General features: G+C 46.7%; 1 protein-coding gene across 3 annotated transcripts in view; it reads right to left on the bottom strand.

Moving 5' to 3' along the window:
- Positions 1 to 229: 229 nt before the first annotated feature.
- LOC126424931 (uncharacterized) overlaps positions 230 to 21,332 on the bottom strand; it is a 71,100-nt gene continuing 49,997 nt past the window's right edge. For 2 of the 3 annotated variants that reach the window (XM_050087779.1, XM_050087778.1), the window contains one exon: positions 230 to 588. In XM_050087779.1, coding sequence (XP_049943736.1) covers positions 437 to 588 — 152 coding nt within the window. In that variant the 3' untranslated portion in view covers positions 230 to 436. The remainder of the gene's footprint in view (positions 589 to 21,332) is intronic. The other variant, XR_007576233.1, reaches the window with a different exon arrangement.

Here is a 21,332-nt window from a genome sequence, read left to right on the forward strand (position 1 = left end):
GTAAGTGAGTCACGGGTGTTCCCTATCCGGAACACCTGAAATGAGATCCCAACCTCTGGCATTTTCAAAGAAGCAGGTGCGACGCAATATGTGTGGGACAGTCTAGGGAACAGTGTCGATGTCGTGGCAGACTGTGAAGCTAGCAACGGCAGATGTGGCTGGCATCAGGACAGAGACAGACATGTGCTTCCTCGGTGTACCATCCACAATAGACACACCACGCAGCTAGTACCTTCTTTCAAAGATCTTTATTACAAATATGTGATGTCCAGATTAACAAACACTCTAATTACAAAACAATGTCAAAAAACTGAATGTCAGAACTCTTACATAGCTTCTTTACGATACGAAGTTTTCTCTGTTGGACGCCACAGGCGGCAGTGATACTACTGTGCGTGGCTAGGAGCGCCCACCAGCACCGGGGAGAGGAGAGCTGCTACTGGTGGCTCACCTGCTGCGACAGCTTCGTCATGTCGATGGGCTTGATCCTCCTGAGCGCGGACAGCCGCTCGAGGCGCTCTCGCGCCTGCTGCTCCACCGCGATGACGAACGCGTCCTGGACATTGCTGTTCTGCGCCAGGTCCAGCGCTGCAACACACAAGGTACGGGGCACCGTCAGTGCACTGCAGCCAGCGGCCGGCGCGCGAGCGATGGCCGCAGAGGCAAGAGTCGGAGCGACAGTCGTGGTACGCGCATGCGCGTGCTTTCCGCTCGGACAAAGCGTTTATCCTGCCAACTGTCTCTCGCTTGAAACTTCCTGGCAGATTAAAACTGTGTGCCGGACCGAGACTCGAACTCGGGACCTTTGCCTTTCGCGGGCAAGTGCTCCACCAACTGAGCTACCCAAGCACGACTCACGCCACGTCCTCACAGCTTCACTTCTGCCAGTACCTCGTCTCCTACCTTCCAAACTTTACAAAAAAGGGCTCTGAGCGCTATGGGACTTAACATCTATGGTCATCAGTCCCCTATAACTTAGAACTACTTAAACCTAACTAACCTAAGGACAGCACACAACAGCCAGTCATCACGAGCCAGAGAAAATCCCTGACCCCGCCGGGAATCGAACCCGGGAACCCGGGCGCGGGAAGCGAGAACGCTACCGCACGACCACGAGCTGCGGACCCAAACTCTACAGAAGCTCTCCTGCGAAACTAGCAGAACTAGCACTCTCCTACCTTCCGAGTTCGAGTCTCAGTCCGGCGCACAGTTTTAATCTGCCAGGAAGTTTCATATCAGCGCACACTCCGCTGCAGTGTGAAAATCTCATTCTGGAAACATCCCCCAGGCTGTGGCTAAGCCATGTCTCCGCAATATCCTTTCTTTCAGGAGTGCTAGTTCTGCACGGTTCGCAAGAGAGCTTCTGTAAAGTTTAGAAGGTACGACACGAGGTACTGGCAGAAGTAAAGCTGTGAGGACGGTGCGTGAGACGTGCTTCGGTAGCTCAGATGGTAGAGCACTTGCCCGCGAAAGGCAAAGGTCCCGAGCTTGAGTCTCGGTCCGGCACACAGTTTTAATCTGCCAGGAAGTTTCATATCGGCGAACACTACGCTGCAGAGTGAAAAACTCATTCTGTCTCTCGCTTGCTTGCTTATGCAGAATTTGTCATTTTCCTCCACAATCAGGCAAGACAACTCGCACCAAATGCAACAGACATTCGCTAAACAACTCGCTACGGTCACGTTTAATGGTCACATTAGCGACGACATTTGCAGCAGAGCGCACGGAACTACTGAACGCTCATTGGCTGTCGGAGAATGCGTGACGTAGGTGCGCAGAGCGAGAATAAACTCGACCGCCATCGTTGGTGACTCCAACTACAACACTAGCCTCTGCGGCGACCTGCGTGTGTACAGGCTTACACAGAAAAACGGAAAGTGCAGTACACGTCACACAGTACGTCACCGCCGTCGGCACCATCTCCATCACCCTGGCCTAGGAAAACTGTTGTGCCACAAAAAAAAAAAGCTTTGCTTCTGTCTTGTCACGGCATATCCCAGACCCGTTCTGCTGTTGGTATATGGTTTAACACCTTGGGAATTCTTGGGCCATGTTATCCAGGAGCAAATCTCCGAGGTCATGCACATGAAATAACAACATAAAAGTAATAACAGATTATACACGACTGGCCATAAAATTGCTTCACCACGAAGATGATGTGCTACAAACGCGAAATTTAACCGACAGGAAGAAGATGCTGTGATTTGCAAATGATTAGCTTTTCAGAGCATTCACACAAGGCTGGCGCAGGTGGCGACACCTGCAACGTGCTGACATGAGGAAAGTTTCCTACCGATTTCTCATACACAAACAGCAGTTGGCCGGCGTTGCCTCGTGAAACGTTGTTGCGATGCCTCGTGTAAGGAGGAGAAATGCGTACCATCACGTTTTCGACTTCAATAAAGGTCGGATTGTAGCCTATCGCGACTGCGGTTTATCGTATCGCGACATTGGTGCTCGCGTTGGTCGAGATCCAATGACTGTTAACAGAATATGGAATCGGTGGGTTCAGGAGGGTAATACGGAACGCCGTGCTGGATCCCAACGGCCTCGTATCACTAGCAGTCGAGATGACAACCATCTTATTCGCATGGCTGTGTCGGATCGTGCAGCCACGTCTCGATCCCTGAGCCAACGGATGGGGACGTTTGCAATACAAGAACCATCTGCACGAACAGTTCGACGACGTTCGCAGCAGCATGGACCATCAGCTAGGAGACCGTGGCTGCGGTTACCCTTGACGCTGCATTACAGACAGGAGCGCCTACGATGGTGTACTCGACAACGAACCTGGGTGCACGAATGCTCATTTTTTCGGATGAATCCAGGTTCTGTTTACAGCATAATGATGGTCGCATCCGTGTTTGGCGACATCGCGGTGAACGCACATTGGAAGCGTGTATTCGTCATCGCCATACTGGCGTATCACCCGGCGTGATGGTATGGGGTGCCTTTGGTTACACGTCTCGGTCACCTCTTGTTCGCAGTGACGGCACTTTGAACAGTGCACGTTACATTTCAGATGTGTTACGATCCGTGGCTTTACCCTACATTCGATCCCAGCGAAAGCCTACATTTCAGCAGGATAATACACGACTGGATGTTGCAGGTCCTGGATACATAAAATGTTCGACTGCTGCCCTGGCCAGGACATTCTCCAGATCTCTCACCAATTGAAAACGTCTGGTCAATGGTGGCCGAGCAACTGGCTCGTCACAATACGCCAGTCACTACTCTTGATGAACTGTGGTATCGTGTTGAAGCTGCATGGGCAGCTGTACCTGTACACGCCGTCCAAGCTCTGTTTGACTCAATGCCTAGGCGTATCAAGGCATTTATTACGGCCAGAGGTGGTTGTTCTGGGTACTGATTTCTCAGGATCTATGCACTCAAATTGCTTGAAAATGTAATCACATGTCAGTTCTAGTATAATATATTTGTCCAACGAATACCCGTTTATCATCTGCATTTGTTCTTGGTGTAGGGATTTTAATGGCCGGTAGTGTATAAAATGTTTATGAACCCAAAGAAAAGAAAAGCCATAATTTCATGTAAATGCAATCAATAATATACGAGGGTTGGAACTTTAATAGTGGCAACTATTTCTTTATAGCTCGTACAAAATAGATACGTGTTTCAAAGTTTTACTGACGTTCAGAGTAGTGACCAGCATTGTGTACAACCCGTCGCCAACGACGTGAAAGTCGTAGGATACTCATAGTAGTGCCAGTTGTGTTGACAGTTCGAGCGGCGTGGTCTATTCCCCGACGAATTTGTAGCAGTTCTGAAGCGAATGCCGTGAAGTGTTTCCTTCAGTTTAGAAATCGAGTTGAGCTCACGAGGGCTTAAGTCAGGGGAGTGCAGTAGGTGGTATAGCACTTAACAGCCCTATCAGTTAAACAAATCAGTAACAGCTTGCACTGTACGTGCTTGAGCATTGTATTGTCCTGCAAAATGATGGCCAGGTCCTGCAGAAAGTGTCATCACTTCTAAGCTGGTCGTAGGTTGTGTTCCAAAAGTGAACAGCATAGAGACAGAAGTAAGCTGCTCGCCTTTCTGCACAAGAGTCAAGTAAGTGCGATCTAAATGCAGACTGAATTTCTCCCAAGTACCAAGTGAGTCAAAGGTGCTAATTCTTGGGAATAAACTGATATTGTTAACAAGAAACAACAGTTTATATATATATATATATATATATATATATATATATATATATGCTGGTGACTACTCTGAACGTCAGTAAAACTTTGAAACACGTATTTATTTTGTACGAGCTATAAATAAATAGTTGCCACTATTAAAGTTGCAACCCTCGTAACATAGGAATCAACTTAAATTTTAAAGGAAATCCTCGACAGAATAGAAGAAGTGACCCATGAGGAAACTCTTCAGTATATATATATATATATATATATATCGCCTGACTTCAGAGCCAAAAATATCCTTTGAGAATGGGGAGAGTTACACCAAAATATAATACCATACGACATAAGCGAATGAAAATAAGCAAAGTAGACTACTTTTCGTGTCAAACTATCCCTTACTTCAGATATCGTCAGAATAGCAAAACTGGCAGCATTAAGTCTTTGAACAGGATCCTGAATGTCGGCTTTTCACGACAATTTAGTATCTATTTGAACACTAAGAAATATGAACTGTTCAGCTTCTCTAATCATATGCCCATTCTGTGGAATTCAAAAGTCCAGTTTTGTTGCATTGTGTGTCAGAAACCGTGAAAACTGAGTCTTACTGTGATTTAGCGTTAGTTTATTTTCTGCAAGCCACGAACATGTCTTGAACTGCACTCTTTGAAACAGAGCCAACGTTGAGCACAACATCCTTTACTACTAAGCTAGTGTCATCAGCAAACAGAAATATTTTAGAATTACCTGTCATACTAGAGGACGTATCATTTATATAAATAAGGTATAAAAGTGGCCCCAACACTGATACCTGGGGCACCCCTCATTTGACCCCACATCTCAGCCATTCTCATCATCCTTTAGTCTTAGTCCTAGGAAGACTGTTACGGTCCGAAAATATGCTTTTCCCTCCATCTCTTTGTTGGACGTCCAAGAGCTCTTCATCAAGTGGGTACGTAGTTTGGGACTGTTTTTCGGATTGTTGTACTAGGTATCCGAGTGAAATGTTCTAGTCAATTTTCTTTTTACTGTTCGCTCCCTGCTAGCTCGAGCTAGGTATACACGTGAGGGCTTTTCTCTTTTGGAGTGATTATGCGAGTATATGTGTCGTGTAAACAGCACCGAGAATAACCTCGCCGGCAGTGTGGCAAGATGTCAGACAGTCGCGCTCTGCGAGTCCAGACGTTTCGAGTAGATGGCAGCCTCCATCTCGCCGTAGCTTTCAGACGAGAAAAACTATGACGGCTGGAGAGAACTCGGTCGTACCGCGACCCAGATTTGTGCCGTGTTTTCAGAGTTCGTACGGTACCATATCTTGGTAATATGGTTCGCCACACTCAAGCAACCGCAAATCAGAAGCACTTACGAAGCCACGTGTTTGGAGTTATAATTTGCGGCCGTGCCACGTTTCTGACCGCAGAAATCGCCCTTTTACCTCCTATACTAACAGCACGAGCGATAAGCCTGTTTCGGAAGTTCCAGACTTAAACAATGCAACGCATTATAGAACACATAAAAGCACACACACACACATATTATATATAATTAACAAAAGACAAAAAATGATTGCTAGCAAATACACTCGATCTCTCGTTAATGCGAAAATATAAACGAAACACTAGAGCATGATCCACTGCGCCATACTGACGGTGCAATAAGTTGGTATCTAAGGATGTACTTTCATTGTCATGGATACGCACTGCGATGTGAATGTCACTGATGACTCACTGACACTCTCTCTGACACTTATAGAAAGTTCTCGAAAGTAACTATCAGATGGTAGGTATCAGTCAACATTCGCATCTAGTGCAAACATTTCTGTGAAGGTGCCAAACTGTCCCAGAGCAAAAAACTCGCACTTGTATCCCAGCCCTTATAGTGACTTTGCTTCTGGCTGGGTATTCCTATCCTGATCTCCAACGTTGTCGACCACGAGAGTGGCCTGTTTGTTCGACCAGTCTCTGCACAAAACAGAAAGGGTATACAAGTTACTGCATTCAGTTGCCTGGATCAGCACAGTGCACTACAGTTAACCCATAACTATAGTCGAACAAACCACTGTACTTCCCTTAGAGACAACAGTATGTTTCGCTGCCGGCAGTTGGGAACATCCAGCATGCACCGCGGCTAATTTCACAGTGATAAGAGGCGGACAGAGGAGACTTTTGACACCATTCCAGTGGAGGCATTATGCGTGGTATTCGGGAGATACCTGACAGACATCACTATTAAATCTCGCAAGGCAACATATTGGTTGAAAACAGATAGACCAGACACAATGACAGACCTCTTAGGGGAGGAAAAAGAGACCTCGGGAGACCTCGGAACCTGTGGAGTTATTTCTTGGAAAAGGGAGTCAGGCAACTGCGTAAAGACTCATAGTGTGTATGCATTCTTGATCAACATCGTCGAGCGATTGAGAATGAAACATATCAATCACAGGTTCGCTTCTGAACCGGCCATGGGCCACACCGCACGCATCTGCTGCGTGTAGACATGAGTGAGGGGAGGGACCCTGGAACACGTCTCTCTGTACCGTGACGGCTGCCACGTTTACAGGACCACACCTTGTAGAACGACGTCAACGACTACACACACAGAATGTCTACAGGGCGTTCGGGAATTCCCGTTACAAACTTCTAGGAATTGTAGAGGAGAGTGAGTACATAACGTTTTGAATAGGAACTCATGTCCGAAAGTTTCATTCAATGACACTACAGAGCGTCGAAGTTACAGTCGCCGGTGCCTGTAAATGTATGTATGTACAGCGTGATTCCGTGAATGCTATAAATTTTTAGGATGAAGCAGAAAGATGAATCTATCGATCTGACATCTCTGACAATGAAATACGTGTACTCGTACTTTTGCTGCTAAGATTGAAGGGTAGGCAACTACCACAGGTGATAGTATGTCCCAAAAGGAGGAAAAGAAGTCCAGTAAATATGGGTTGTAGAATGCATACCTCAGGAGCTACGAGCACTTGTTCATCTTCACTGCTGTGAAAAACATCTCCATCTATTAAGCATAGCTATTAAGGTATGCATTTTACAGCCCATATTTACTGCACTTTTTTCTCGTTTCTGTCCATACTAACGCACCTGAAAGTTGCCTACCCTACAGTCTTGGTAACAACAGTAGCACTGTCAGAGGTATCAGAACGGTTTCGGCTTATAACTTTCGACTCATTCGTTTCCGAAACAGCGATCCTTACGTCAAATTGACGCGTTTATACTTCTCCATCCTCATAGAAAATACACTCCTGGAAATTGAAATAAGAACACCGTGAATTCATTGTCCGAGGAAGGGGAAACTTTATTGACACATTCCTGGGGTCAGATACATCACATGATCACACTGACAGAACCACAGGCACATAGACACAGGCAACAGAGCATGCACAATGTCGGCACTAGTACAGTGTATATCCACCTTTCGCAGCAATGCAGGCTGCTATTCTCCCATGGAGACGATCGTAGAGATGCTGGATGTAGTCCTGTGGAACGGCTTGCCATGCCATTTCCACCTGGCGCCTCAGTTGGACCAGCGTTCGTGCTGGACGTGCAGACCGCGTGAGACGACGCTTCATCCAGTCCCAAACATGCTCAATGGGGGACAGATCCGGAGATCTTGCTGGCCAGGGTAGTTGACTTACACCTTCTAGAGCACGTTGGGTGGCACGGGATACATGCGGACGTGCATTGTCCTGTTGGAACAGCAAGTTCCCTTGCCGGTCTAGGAATGGTAGAACGATGGGTTCGATGACGGTTTGGATGTACCGTGCACTATTCAGTGTCCCCTCGACGATCACCAGTGGTGTACGGCCAGTGTAGGAGATCGCTCCCCACACCATGATGCCGGATGTTGGCCCTGTGTGCCTCGGTCGTATGCAGTCCTGATTGTGGCGCTCACCTGCACGGCGCCAAACACGCATACGACCATCATTGGCACCAAGGCAGAAGCGACTCTCATCGCTGAAGACGACACGTCTCCATTCGTCCCTCCATTTACGCCTGTCGCGACACCACTGGAGGCGGGCTCCACGATGTTGGGGCGTGAGCGGAAGACGGCCTAACGGTGTGCGGGACCGTAGCCCAGCTTCATGGAGACGGTTGCGAATGGTCCTCGCCGATACCCCAGGAGCAACAGTGTCCCTAATTTGCTGGGAAGTGGCGGTGCGGTCCCCTACGGCACTGCGTAGGATCCTACGGTCTTGGCGTGCATCCGTGCGTCGCTGCGGTCCGGTCCCAGGTCGACGGGCACGTGCACCTTCCGCCGACCACTGGCGACAACATCGATGTACTGTGGAGACCTCACGCCCCACGTGTTGAGCAATTCGGCGGTACGTCCACCCGGCCTCCCGCATGCCCACTATACGCCCTCGCTCAAACTCCGTCAACTGCACATACGGTTCACGTCCACGCTGTCGCGGCATGCTACCAGTGTTAAAGACTGCGATGGAGCTCCGTATGCCACGGCAAACTGGCTGACACTGACGGCGGCGGTGCACAAATGCTGCGCAGCTAGCGCCATTCGACGGCCAACACCGCGGTTCCTGGTGTGTCCGCTGTGCCGTGCGTGTGATCATTGCTTGTACAGCCCTCTCGCAGTGTCCGGAGCAAGTATGGTGGGTCTGACACACCGGTGTCAATGTGTTCTTTTTTCCATTTCCAGGAGTGTATGTACCGTTATCATTCATCACGGAATGACCCTGTATGTACATATATTTACAGAGGCTGGCTCTCATATAGCTTTGGATGAAGTTTATGGACACGGGTTCCTATCCAAAATATTATGTACTCACTCCACTCTACAAGCCCTAGAAATTTGTAACGGGAATTTCCGAAAACCGTGTAGAACGCTGCGTAAAGAGTATAGGAAGCATCGAGCGCAGGCGACAAATGGTTCCACGGACAATGTTAGCGAGACTCATGACAGTTGTTTAATGGGGCCTCAAGAGAATAAGTGTACACCAGACAATAATGTTAGACTGTAAGACAAATGTAGTAACAAGAGGAAAACACACGTTGATCTGTGGAGTAATGTAACGTACGTGTACGACAAAACCATCTGAGGTCGAGATTGGTGAGGTCTTCGCCTTCGGATGAATAGTACAAGCAGGTCGGGTGGAGCTACTTGGGAGCAAGAGGCTCCACGTCTTTCTGGGGTACTCCATCCTGGACAGCGCTGGCTGCGGCCTCTTATAATTCTTCCTATTTTCTTGTCTTCGTCAAAGATAAATTGTTAATTTTAAAAATCTCCATTTCGTCCAAAAATGGTTCAAATGGCTCTAATCACTATGGAACTTAACATCTGAGATCATCAGTCCCCTAGAACTTAGCACTACTTAAACCTAACTAACCTAAGGACATTCACACACATCCATGCCCAAGGCAGGATTCGAACCTGCGACCGTAGCATCAGCGCAGTTCCGGACTGAAGCGCCTAGAACCGCTAGGCCACAGCGGCCCGCTCTCCATTTCGAAATTAGCTTACAAATATTTAAAACTGTAGCATTGTTGGAATTTGTTAATATAACAGTAAATCAGACGAGCTATATGTTATGTATACGTACAACATAATATTCGGAATACTCGACCTTTCTTAGTAACTAGATCGTAGGTCATTCGCAAGTTAAATAAAAAATTAAAAAATGTAAGTAAACAATACGCCAAGGACAGCGCCTAGTAAAGTAGTGCAGCCATAAAACCTACTCTCGAGGACAGCATAGATTTGCTTTCTTGTAACACGGATTACGGTTCGCTGTGAAGTGGTGATCACCCTGTCGGATGTTGCGGTGACAGGAACAAGCGGCATCGCAGGTTGCCATTTGGTGGTGACGCACAATGTTTGGGGGGGAGGGAGCAGCGGGCAGAGTGCCCTGTACCTCTCCCCGTGGGACCGGCGAACACGTGCAGACGTGAAGATCGCACTCAGCGACACGTGTCGGCGAGCGGCAGCCGTAAAGGGCAGAGGTGGCAAAGCTTGCAGGTCCGGCGACTGGCGCACACTGCGGCACAACCAAGCGGGTTCCGACACAGCGGAGCCAGCCAGCGGAGCAACCGCCCGCCACGTGTTGTGTTGACAGAACACAGGGACATGGTTACTTAGTGACATGTTCCACACATCATTCGGATAATTCTTTTTTAACGAAGTAATGTGGAACGAATCAATTTAATGGGAACTACACGAGATTGATAGCCCTGGGAGAGCCAGCCCTGACAAAACTCTGCCATCTGGTGAGCAACATGTATGAGACAGGTGAAATACCTTCAGACTTCAAGAAGAACATACACTACTGGCCATTAAAATTGCTACACCAAGAAGAAATGCAGATAATAAACGGGTATTCATTAGACAAATATATTATACTAGAACTGACATGTGGTTACATTATCACGCAATTTGAGTCCATAGACCCTGAGAAATCAGTACCCAGAACAACCACCTCTGGCCGTAATAACGGCCTTGATACGCCTGGGCACTGAGTCGAACAGGGCTTGGATGGCTTGTACAGGTACAGCTGCCCATGCAGCTCCAACACGATACCACAGTTCATCAAGAGTAGTGACTGGCGTATTGTGACGAGCCAGTTGCTCGGCCACCATTGACCAGACGTTTTCAGTTGGTGAGAGATCTGGAGAATGTGCTGACCAGGGCAGCAGTCGAACATTTTCTATATCCAGAAAGGCCCGTACAGGACCTGCAACATGCGGTCGTGCATTATCTTGCTGAAATGTAGGGTTTCGCAGGGATCGAATGAAGGGTAGAGCCACGCATCGTAACACATCTGAAATGTAACGTCCACTGTTCAAAGTGCCGTCAATGTGAACAAGAGGTGACCGAGACGTGTAACCAATGGCACCCCATACCGTCACGCCGGGTGTTATGCCGGTATGGCGATGACGAATACATGCTTCCAATGTGCGTTCACCGCGATGTCGCTAAACACGGATGCGACCATCACGATGCTGTAAACAGAACCTGGATTCATCCGAAAAAATGACGTTTTGCCATTCGTGCACCCAGGTTCGTCGTTGAGTACACCATCGCGGGCGCTGCTGTCTGTGATGCAGCGTCAAGGGTAACCGCAGCCATGGTCTCCGAGCTGATAGTCCGTGTTGCTGCGAACGTCGTCGAACTGTTCGTGCAGATGGTTGTTGTCTTGTAAACGTCCCCATCTGTTGACTCGGGGATCGAGACGTGGCTGCGCGATCCGTTACAGCCATGCGGATAAGATGCCTGTCATCTCGACTGCTAGTGATACGAGGCCGTTGGGATCCAGCACGGCGTTCCGTATTACCCTCCTGAACCCACCGATTCCATATTCTGTTAACAGTCATTGGATCTCGACCAACGCGAGCAGCAATGTCGCGATACGATAAACCGCAGTCGCGATAGGCTACAACCCGACCTTTATCAAAGTCGGAAACGTGATGGTACGCATTTATCCTCCTTACACGAGGCATCACGACAACGTTTCACCAGGCAACGCCGGTCAACTGCTGTTTGTGTATGAGAAATCGGTTGGAAACTTTCCTCATGTCAGCACGTTGCAGGTGTCGCCGCTGGCGCGAACCTTGTGTGAATGCTCTGGAAAGCTAATTATTTGCATATCACAGCATCTTCTTCCTGTCGGTTAAATTTCGCGTCTGTAGCACGTCATCTTCGTGGTGTAACAATTTTAATGGCCAGTAGTGTAATAATTCCAATCCCAAAGAAAGCAGGAGTGAAAATTACCGAACTATCAGTTTAATAAGCCACGGCTGCAAAATACTAACACGAATTCTTTACAGACGAATGGAAAAACTATTAGAAGCCGACCGCGGGGAAGACCTGTTTGGATTCCGTAGAAATGTTGGAACACGAGAGGTAATACTGACCATACGACTTATCTTAGAAAATGAATTAAGGAAAGGCAAACCTACGTTTCTAGCATTTGTAGACTTAGAGAAGGCTTTTGACAATGTTGACTGGAATAGTGTATTTCAAATTCTGAAGGTGACAGGGATCAAATACAGGGAGCGGAAGGGTATTTACAATTTGTACAGAAACCAGATAACACGAAAGGAAAGCAGTGGTTGGAAAGGGAGTGACACAAGATCGTAACCTATACCCGATGTTATTCAATCTGTATACTGAACAAGCAGTAAAGGAAACAAGAGAAAAATTTTGAATGGGAATTAAAATCCACGCAGAAGAAATAGAAACCTTGCGGTTTGCCGAAGACGTTGTAATTCTGTCAGAGACAGCAAAGGACCTGGAAGAGCAGTTGAACGGAATGGACAGTGTCTTGAAAGGAGGATATAAGATAGACATCAACAAAAGCAAATCGAGGATAATGGAATTAACTGTAATTAAATCGGGTGATGCGAAGAAAGTAGATTAGGAAATGAGGCACTTAAAGTAGTAGATTATTTATGCTATTTGGGGAGCAAAATAACTGATGATGGTCGAAGTAGAGAGGATGTAATATGTAGACTCGTGGTGCCAACGAATGTGGTTTTGAAGAAGAGAAATTTGTTAACATCGAGTATAGATTTAAGTGTCAGGAAGTCGTTTCTGAAAGTATTTGTATGGAGTGTAGCCATGTATGGAAGTGAAACGTGGACGATAAATAGTGTAGACAAGAATAGAAGCTTTCGAAATGTGGTGCTACAGAAGAATGCTGAAGATTAGATGGGTAGCTCACATAAGTAATGTGACTAGAAGAAGGGATCGACTGGTAGGGCATGTTCTGAGGCATCAAGGGATCACCAGTTTAGTATTGGAGGGCAGCGTGGAGGATAAAAATCATAGAGAGAGACCAAGAGATGAATACACTAAGCAGAATCAGAATGATGTAGGTTACAATAGTTACTTGGAGATGACGAAGTTTGCGCAGCATAGAGTAGAAGGGAGGGCTGCATCAAACCAGCCTCTGAACTGAAGACCAGAACACACATACGTGATTACTATTAACATTAATCAAAATGTTAGTTTTCAGTCCTGCTCATGCAACTACACCTAACACTAGATTTTTTAAGACTTCCTCGGTCACTCCTGGTTTGATGCACGCCGCCACGTATTCCTCTCCCGTGCACGTCTTCATCTCAGAGTAGCACTTTTAATCTGTGTCCTGAATTATTTGCTGGATGTAGTCCAATCTCTGTCTTCCTCTACAGTTTTTACCCTCTACAGCTCACTCTGGTACCACTGAAGTCATTCCCCGATAGCTTGACAGATGTCCTATCATCTTGTCCCTTCTCCTTGTCAGTGTTTTCCACATATCCCTTTGCTCTCCGATTCTGCACATAACCTCATTCTTCATCTTGTCAGTCCATGTAATTTTAATATTCGTCTGTGGCACCACATCTCACAAGCTTCGCTTCTCTTGTGTTCCGGTTTCCCAACAGTTCTTTTTTTTCTACCATACAGTACTGTGCTGCAAACATACATTCTCAGAAATTTCTTCCTCACGTTAAAACTTATGTTTCATCTCGGGCAGGAATGTCCTTTTTGGCAGTGCTAATCTGCTTTTTAGCTCCTACTTGTTTCGTCCGTCACGAGTTACTTTGGTTCCAAGGTCTCAAATTTTCTTAACTTCGTCTATCTCGTGACCACTAATTTTGATGTTAAGTTTCTCACTATTATCACTTCTGCGACTCTTGAATAAATTTCTTTTTTGTCAGTTTTTTCTCGTTTCCCATTCTGCACACATTAGAGCGTTCATTCTATTCAACAGAGCTTGTAATTCTTCTTCACTTTCACTGAGGACATCAATCTCATCAGCGAATCTTGCCATTGGTATCCTTCCACCTAACATTTTAATCCGACTCCTGAATCTTTCTTTTACTTCCGTCATTGCTTCTTCGATGTATAGTTTGAACAATAGACGCGAAAGACTGCATCCCTTTCTTACATCCTTTCCAATTCCATCACTTTATTTTTTGACTTTCCATTCTTATTCTCCCTTCTCGATTTTTATATATATTGTATGTTACCCGTCTTCTCTTATTTTTACGCTCTTTTCTGAGAATTTCGAACATTTTGCATCATTTTACATTTTGCTGCTTTTTTTCAGCATCTTATGTTGTCTAACGCTTTTTCAAGTTCGACCCGTTCTACGAAAATGTTTTGGTTTTTTAGAATTCTTGCTGCCATTATCAAGCGCCATGCTGGAACTACTTCCCTGACGTCTTTACCTTTTCTACAGCCAAACTTACTGTCATCTAACACATCCTCCGTTTTCGTACCCATTCTTCTGTATATTATTTTTGTCAGCAGGTTGGATGCAGGGCTGTTAGGCTGTTTGTGCGATTACTCTAGCACTTGTCGACTCTAGTTATCTTCGGAATTGTGTGGATGATATTTTTCCCAAAGTCTGATGGTAACTCGTCAGGGTCATACAGTCTACACACCAACTTGAATTGTCGTTTGGTTGCCATTTCCCGCAGTGGTTTTAGAATTTCCGATGAAATGGTATCCATCCCTTCCGCCTTATTTGATCTTAGGTCTTCCAAAGGTATTTTAAATTGTATCTCTAATACTGTATCTCCCGTCCCTTCCATAACGACATAATCAGAAAATTCTCCACTTTCGAAGACGTCCGTATTGGCCAATGAAATGACTGCGGGAGAGGACAGTGTCTTTAGACTGTGAACCGTCCGTGAGTATAAGGCGGAGGGGGGGGGTGGGGGAGGAGGAGGGGTGGTGTGTCTGGTGCCTGGCCACGGTTCAGCAGCACGGGAGCACGTCCCTGGCTGGCGGCTCGGCGGCGGCAACTTGGCAGGCCGCCACGCGAGTGGGCGCGGCGCAGGAAGCCGCGGTTAAAATTAGTGTCACCAGGGCCAGGCGGGCGCTGGACTGCGGACCCTGTGTGTATGTGTGTGTGCGTGGCGTCCAGTGGCAGAGACGCAGCGTCACACCGCGTTTGTCTCACACTGCCCTGCGCGTGACTCTCGAGTGGACAGCTAAAGTGCTAGCCCCGTTAGTCGCTTTCCTACCGGACGTCAAACACAGGTTCAAAATGGCTCTGAGCACTATGGGACTTAACATCTGAGGTCATCAGTCTGCTAGAACTTAGAACTACTTAAACCTAACTAACCTAAGGACATCACACACATCCATGCCCGAGGCAGGATTCGAACCTCCGACCGTAGCGGTCGCGCGGTTCCAGACTGTAGCGCCTAGAACCGCTCGGCCACACCGGCCAGACAGGGGTTGTCTCTGCAGTGCGATTGATGGTTGGAGTCCGTCACTTGCCACTTCATTGTTGCCGCATCGGCTGCCGCTCGGAACAATGCTGGAAGCGGCTGCTGTCGGGTGCGAGGTGTTCTGTCGACAGCTGGTTGTAAGCGACCAACCAGCAGCAGACGACGCGTTTTGTAGCCCTGAATGTACACTCGTGTCCCAGCCTAACCACAAGCTCGTGATGTGCAATGTGTCCGAGAAAGCGGCGGCCAGCAACCTGCAGCACTAGTATTAATCACACTCGCTACGTTCACGGCGATTAAAGCTGGACCTCTACGAGTAAACACGAGACACAATACACTGTAGTTTGAGCACCAAAAAAGGAACTTCATATTCTTGCTATCGTCGGTTACCTGAAACTATCCTCACACGAGCTGACGCGATACCGACCGATGAGCCGTCGTGGTTGCCACTGGACTGCAGGTTATGGGCGAGCACGGCAGATTCCAAACGAATAAAGAATGATAGCAAGAAAAAATGAGAGCAATTAAAAAAATCTATATGACGGTGAAAACGATGCGACAAAAGATTAAAAATAAAAATTATGTTTAAGGGGAGTTAGAACGGGAAATTTTTTTCACATTTTCGGATCTTTATCTCATTACAAAATTTGCAATTTTCTGAATAAAATTATATCACTTATAAACTCAAATGGGAATTATTTTATTTTATTTTTTAAATATGATGTACACCGGATGAAAATGTTAAAATTTTTACGTGCATTTCTGCAAGATCTAATAAAATCGGTAATTTTCTTACATGGATTGCTGTGTTATGAAGGTTAGCAGTGTTGGCCATGTCCAGAAGAGGATGGGCACCGGGCTAAGGAAGCTGAAACAAAGTTTGAGAGACAAGAAACTTTCGAATGGTAAAACTATAAGAGGCAGGCTGACAGACAAAATGATTGATGAAGTACACCAGTATTATGGGATGGCCATTAGAAATAATGCTGAGGATTTGTTGAAAATGAAGCAGGCAGTATGGGCTACCTTCTTCCACAGACTGTCAACTGACGAAAAACCAGTACACCACCTCTTCCCTCCTGGACCTGATTCATGGTGCAATTACCGCAATGACCAGTACTCCAAAAGTTCATACAGCCATAAAAATTCCATCCCGTCACGGATATCATAAAACCTATTTACAGAGAACTGGCAAATCCTGAATTACTGAAATATTCAAATGTCTGTGAATTCCTAAGGGACCAAACTCCTTAGGTCATCGGCCCCTAGACTTACACACTACTTAAACTAACTTACGCTAAGAACATCACACACACCCATGCCCGAGGAAGGACTCGAACCTCCGGCGGGAGGCGCCTTGCAGTCCGTGGCATGACGCCTCAAACCACGCGGCTACTCAGCGCGGCTCAATTACTCAAGAAGTCTCTGCATGGCCAGACTCAAAATCCCAATGAGTCGCTCAATAATCTTGTATGGACTCGCTTATCAAAAAATGTTTTCGTTGGAATGAAGACACTAAAGGGGGGGGGGGGTGTCAGTGATGCTGTTATTGCTTTTAATGATGGCAACATTGGTAGGCTCAAAGTGCTAGAGCATATGGGAATTAATCCTGGAGCAAACTGCATCAGAGAACTTGAACGGATGGACAAGGTTCGCCACTAAGGAGTCCAGAAAGAACAGAAGAAGAAAAAACTTGGAAAAGAGATCAGGAGGGTGATACACAGTATGGTGCAGGGCGCTTCTGAGTGACTAAAAGTACAAAGTTTAGCATATATTAAGTGAGTTACACTCTTTTGAAACTTTAAAAGCCGTTCCTGAAAATTAACATTTTCTGTTGCATCTTTCCCTAAATCTCAGAAACCACTTCGAGTAGAGTATTCAAATTTTCAGGTAGTGATAACATACATATCCTGTGTCTACTGAACTAAAAGAAGAGCATAATGTTATGTATAATTAAAATTATTTAGGATCACGTACAAAAAGTACACAAAATTTTAAACACGTGATTAAAAAATTGTATTTCGGAAAGCAGTGGCTGAAATGCAATTATTGTAGTTCAGTAGACTCAGAACATACCGTGTAATGTCCTGTAATAGTTTCATGTGAACATCGGTTCCTGAAACACAGGGAAAGCAAGTCACTGAATTTAACATTGTCGGGATAGGGCGTTCCAATTCCCCTTAAACCAATTAAGTAAAAATAATAATTAGTCATTTTGATAAAGATTAAAAAAATTATATCTGGCGAGATTCGTACCCATAAACTTGAGTAAGACAGGAGAGTTAACGTAACCATCGCGCCACGGCTACGGCTCCACTTCACGTTATGGTCTTATAGTCATTCCTCTATAGAACGATAAAAGAAGTTCGGCATTATACAGCATCGTATGAAGCTGGTCTATTGTAGGTCTATCTGTAACGATGTAATAACTGAGTATGTGACGCCGAACCGCCTCTTGCGCGAAAGGATGGATGGCTCTGAGCACTATGGGACTTAACATCTGAGGTCATCAGTTCCCTAGAACTTAGAACTACTTAAACCTAACTAACCTAAGGACATCACGCACATCCATGCCCGAGGCAGGATTCGAACCTGCGACCGTAACAATTCCGCAGTTCCGGACTGAGCGCCTAGAACAGCACGGCCATCGCGGCCGGCACGAGCTACCTCAAAAATGATTGGGTACAGTAGCTCTAAGCATATAAGGTCCGCCACATTTCTCACTTGAACAAATTATTTTTTTGAGGTTACAATCTATAAAAAAGATTCTGCCTATTTGAGGTTTCGAATAAACCAGCGATTTCGGTCGATAGATTCCGAACCATATCCCTTTTGCGATACTTTCATCTTCAGGATGCCACAAACTCACTCTCGTTTGGACTAAACTTACCAGTTTCTCACCCTCCATACTCCCGTGTGCGAGAACGTCGGTCGATTTGACCGAAGAAAACAAACTGATTTGAATTTCACCGATTGTCGTCCGAAGTCCGTACGTTCGGGAGATAAGATCGGCTGTACTGTGATCGCGGACGTAATCGCGTATTGATTTGGAAAGATCGGTCGTCTCCGACCGATGTCGGACGTGAGCGGAATCTACCGATATCGGAGCGACTGTGACCGCAGCCTAAACCGAAAACAAACGTACCTCGTGTACTCACAGACAGGGACCGTGGAGCATTGCGGAGGGACGTTGAAACAAGACGACACGAAAGGAGTGGAAGGAATCACTCCTGATTTCCAAAGTGCTACCAGCAGGCCGGCCAGCCAGCACAGTGTGCGTAGGGAGCTGAGAAGGAAAGGGCGCAGTGGCCGAGCAGCAGTTCAGAAGCCACGCGTGTCTGTGAGTCATTGAGGAGAGGCGGTTGAGGCGGTGTGAGGAGTGACGGCCACTGGACAGTCTGACTGGAAACGAGTAATACGGACTGATCAATCACATTACTGCCAGAGGTAATGCCATGGAAGGGTTTGCGTTAGGCTGACGCCTGGAGAACGTTGCATGCCGTCATGTCTACTGTGAACAGTGATGTACGAACCAGGTGGCGTTACGGTATGGGTGTGTTCTTCGTGGTTACGGCGTAATCCACTTATTGTGCTTAAGAAAACCCTAAAGGTGGAAGGATATGGACACATTTTGTGTACTTTGTACACTAAGGGAACAATTCGGAGATGATTTCCACTTATATGCCACCAAGGAAGTGCACTCTGTAATGAAGCGGCATCTGTGAGACAGTGGATTGTGGACAGCAACATTCTTGCAATGGACTGGCCTGTCCCGGGAGCCGACCTGAGTTCAAATGGCTCTGAGCACTATGGGACTTAACATCTGTGGTCATCAGTCCCCTATAACTTAAACCTAACTGACATAAGGACGTCACACACATCCATGCCCGAGGCAGGATTGGATCCTGCGACCGTAGCAGCAGCGCGGTTCCGGACTGAAGCGCCTAGAACCGCTGGGCTACTACGGCCGGCTCGACCTGAGTTCAATGGAACATTTGTGCCATGTATTGGAACATAACTTCGCTCCAGACCGCAACCTTTGCTCTTGAGGAACGATGGGCTGCTTTCCCCCAAAGACATTCAAACACACGATTGGAAGTGACACAAGCAGTCATAATGTGAAGTTTGGAAACAACCCATATTAATGCCCACTACTTGATGTGGGGATACTTTTGATAATTATATACACTCAAGAGCCAAGGAACTGGTGCACCTGCCCAAATTCGTGTAGGGAGCCAGCGAGCACGCAGAAGTGCCGCAACACAACGTGGCATGGAGTCGGCTAATGCCTGAAGTAGTGCTGGAGGCAGATGACACAATGAAGACTGCGACGGTTGTCCACAAATCCGTAAGAGTACGAGGGGGAGGAGATCACCTCTCAACAGCACGTTGCAAGCCGTCCCAGGTATGCTCAATAACGTTCATGTCTGCGGACTTTGGTGGACGGCGGAAATGTTTAAACTCAGAAGAGTGTTCCTGGAGCCACTCCGTAGAAATTCTGGACGTGTGAAGTGTCGCATTGTCCTGCTGGAATTGCCCAAGTCCGTCGGTATGCACACTGGACATGAATAGATGCAGGTGATCAGACAGGATGCTTATGTACCTGTCGCCTATCAGACGCGTATCTAGATGTATCAGTGGTCCCATATCACTCCAACTGCACACGTTCTCCACCCTTACAGAGCCTCCACCAGCTTGAACAGTCCCCTGCTGACATGCAGGTTGCATGGATTTATGAGGCTGTCGCCATAGCCGTACACGTGCATCCCCTCAATACGATGTTTCCAGTCATCGACAGTTTAATGTCGTAAAGCTTTGTGTCGAGCAGTCATCAAGGGTACACGAGTGGGCCTTCGGCTCCGAAAACCCATAGCGGTAATGTTTCCTTGAATGGTTCGCATCTTGACACTTGTTGATGGCCCAGTATTGACATCTACAGCAATTTGCGAAAGAGTTCCACATCTGTCACGCTGAACGAATCTCTTCAGTCGTCATTGGTCCCGTCCTTGCAGGATCTTTACCCGTATTCCCGATATTGACGGTACAGTCGTGAAATGGTCGTATGGGAAATCCGCACTTCATCGCTGCCTCGGAGATGCTGTGTCGCACCGTTTGTGCGCCGACAATAACAGTTAAACTCACTTCAATTTCGATAATTTGCCATTGTAGCAGCCGTAACGTATCTAACAACTGCGCCAGACACTTGTTCTCTTATATAGGCGTTGCCGACCGCAGCGCCGTATTCTGCCTGTTAGTGTCTGTGTGTGTGTGTGTGAGTGTGTGTGTGTGTGAGAGAGGGAGAGAGAGAGAGAGAGAGAGAGAGAGAGAGAGAGATCAGTGATCTTTATATTTTTAAATTAGTTTGCTCGGTGTTCTACCGCTATTTATATCTCATGACGTTATAACGCAACTGCTCGAAGACTCGAATACATAGACAGTTACGTGGCGGCTTCTTCGAAGGGCGTACACCGTGGCACCATCACGACAACCTGAAGGCGCTGCAGTTTGGAGCGGTGCCACCCATTATCTTGAAATGCTGCCTGGCGCCAAGGCTCTTATTCTAGTCTTCGCACAACGGCGTCTGAGGACTCTGCCATAACCACAAAGCAATATCCGAGATCAGGGAAATGCAGGAACGGAAAAGACAGAGAAAAACGGTTGTGTGCTAACACAGCAGACCCACGGCCATACGGTGTGTAAGCTCTGTCACGCTTCCCTAGCTTAATATTTCAAGTCAATAGTGCGCAGCTATGGATACGAACCTCGGCAACGTCATATACTACACTACTGGCCATTAAAATTGCTACACCAACAAGAAATGCAGATGATAAACGGGTATTCATTGGACAAATATATTAGACTAGAACTGACATGTGATTACATTTTCACGCAATTTGGGTGCATAGATCCTGAGAAATCAGTACCCAGAACAACCACCTCTGGCCATAATAACGGCCTTGATACTCCTGGGCATTGAGTCAAACACAGCTTGGATGGC

The sequence above is a fragment of the Schistocerca serialis genome, chromosome 10 (assembly GCF_023864345.2).
Source record: "Schistocerca serialis cubense isolate TAMUIC-IGC-003099 chromosome 10, iqSchSeri2.2, whole genome shotgun sequence".
NCBI lineage: Eukaryota > Metazoa > Arthropoda > Insecta > Orthoptera > Acrididae > Schistocerca > Schistocerca serialis.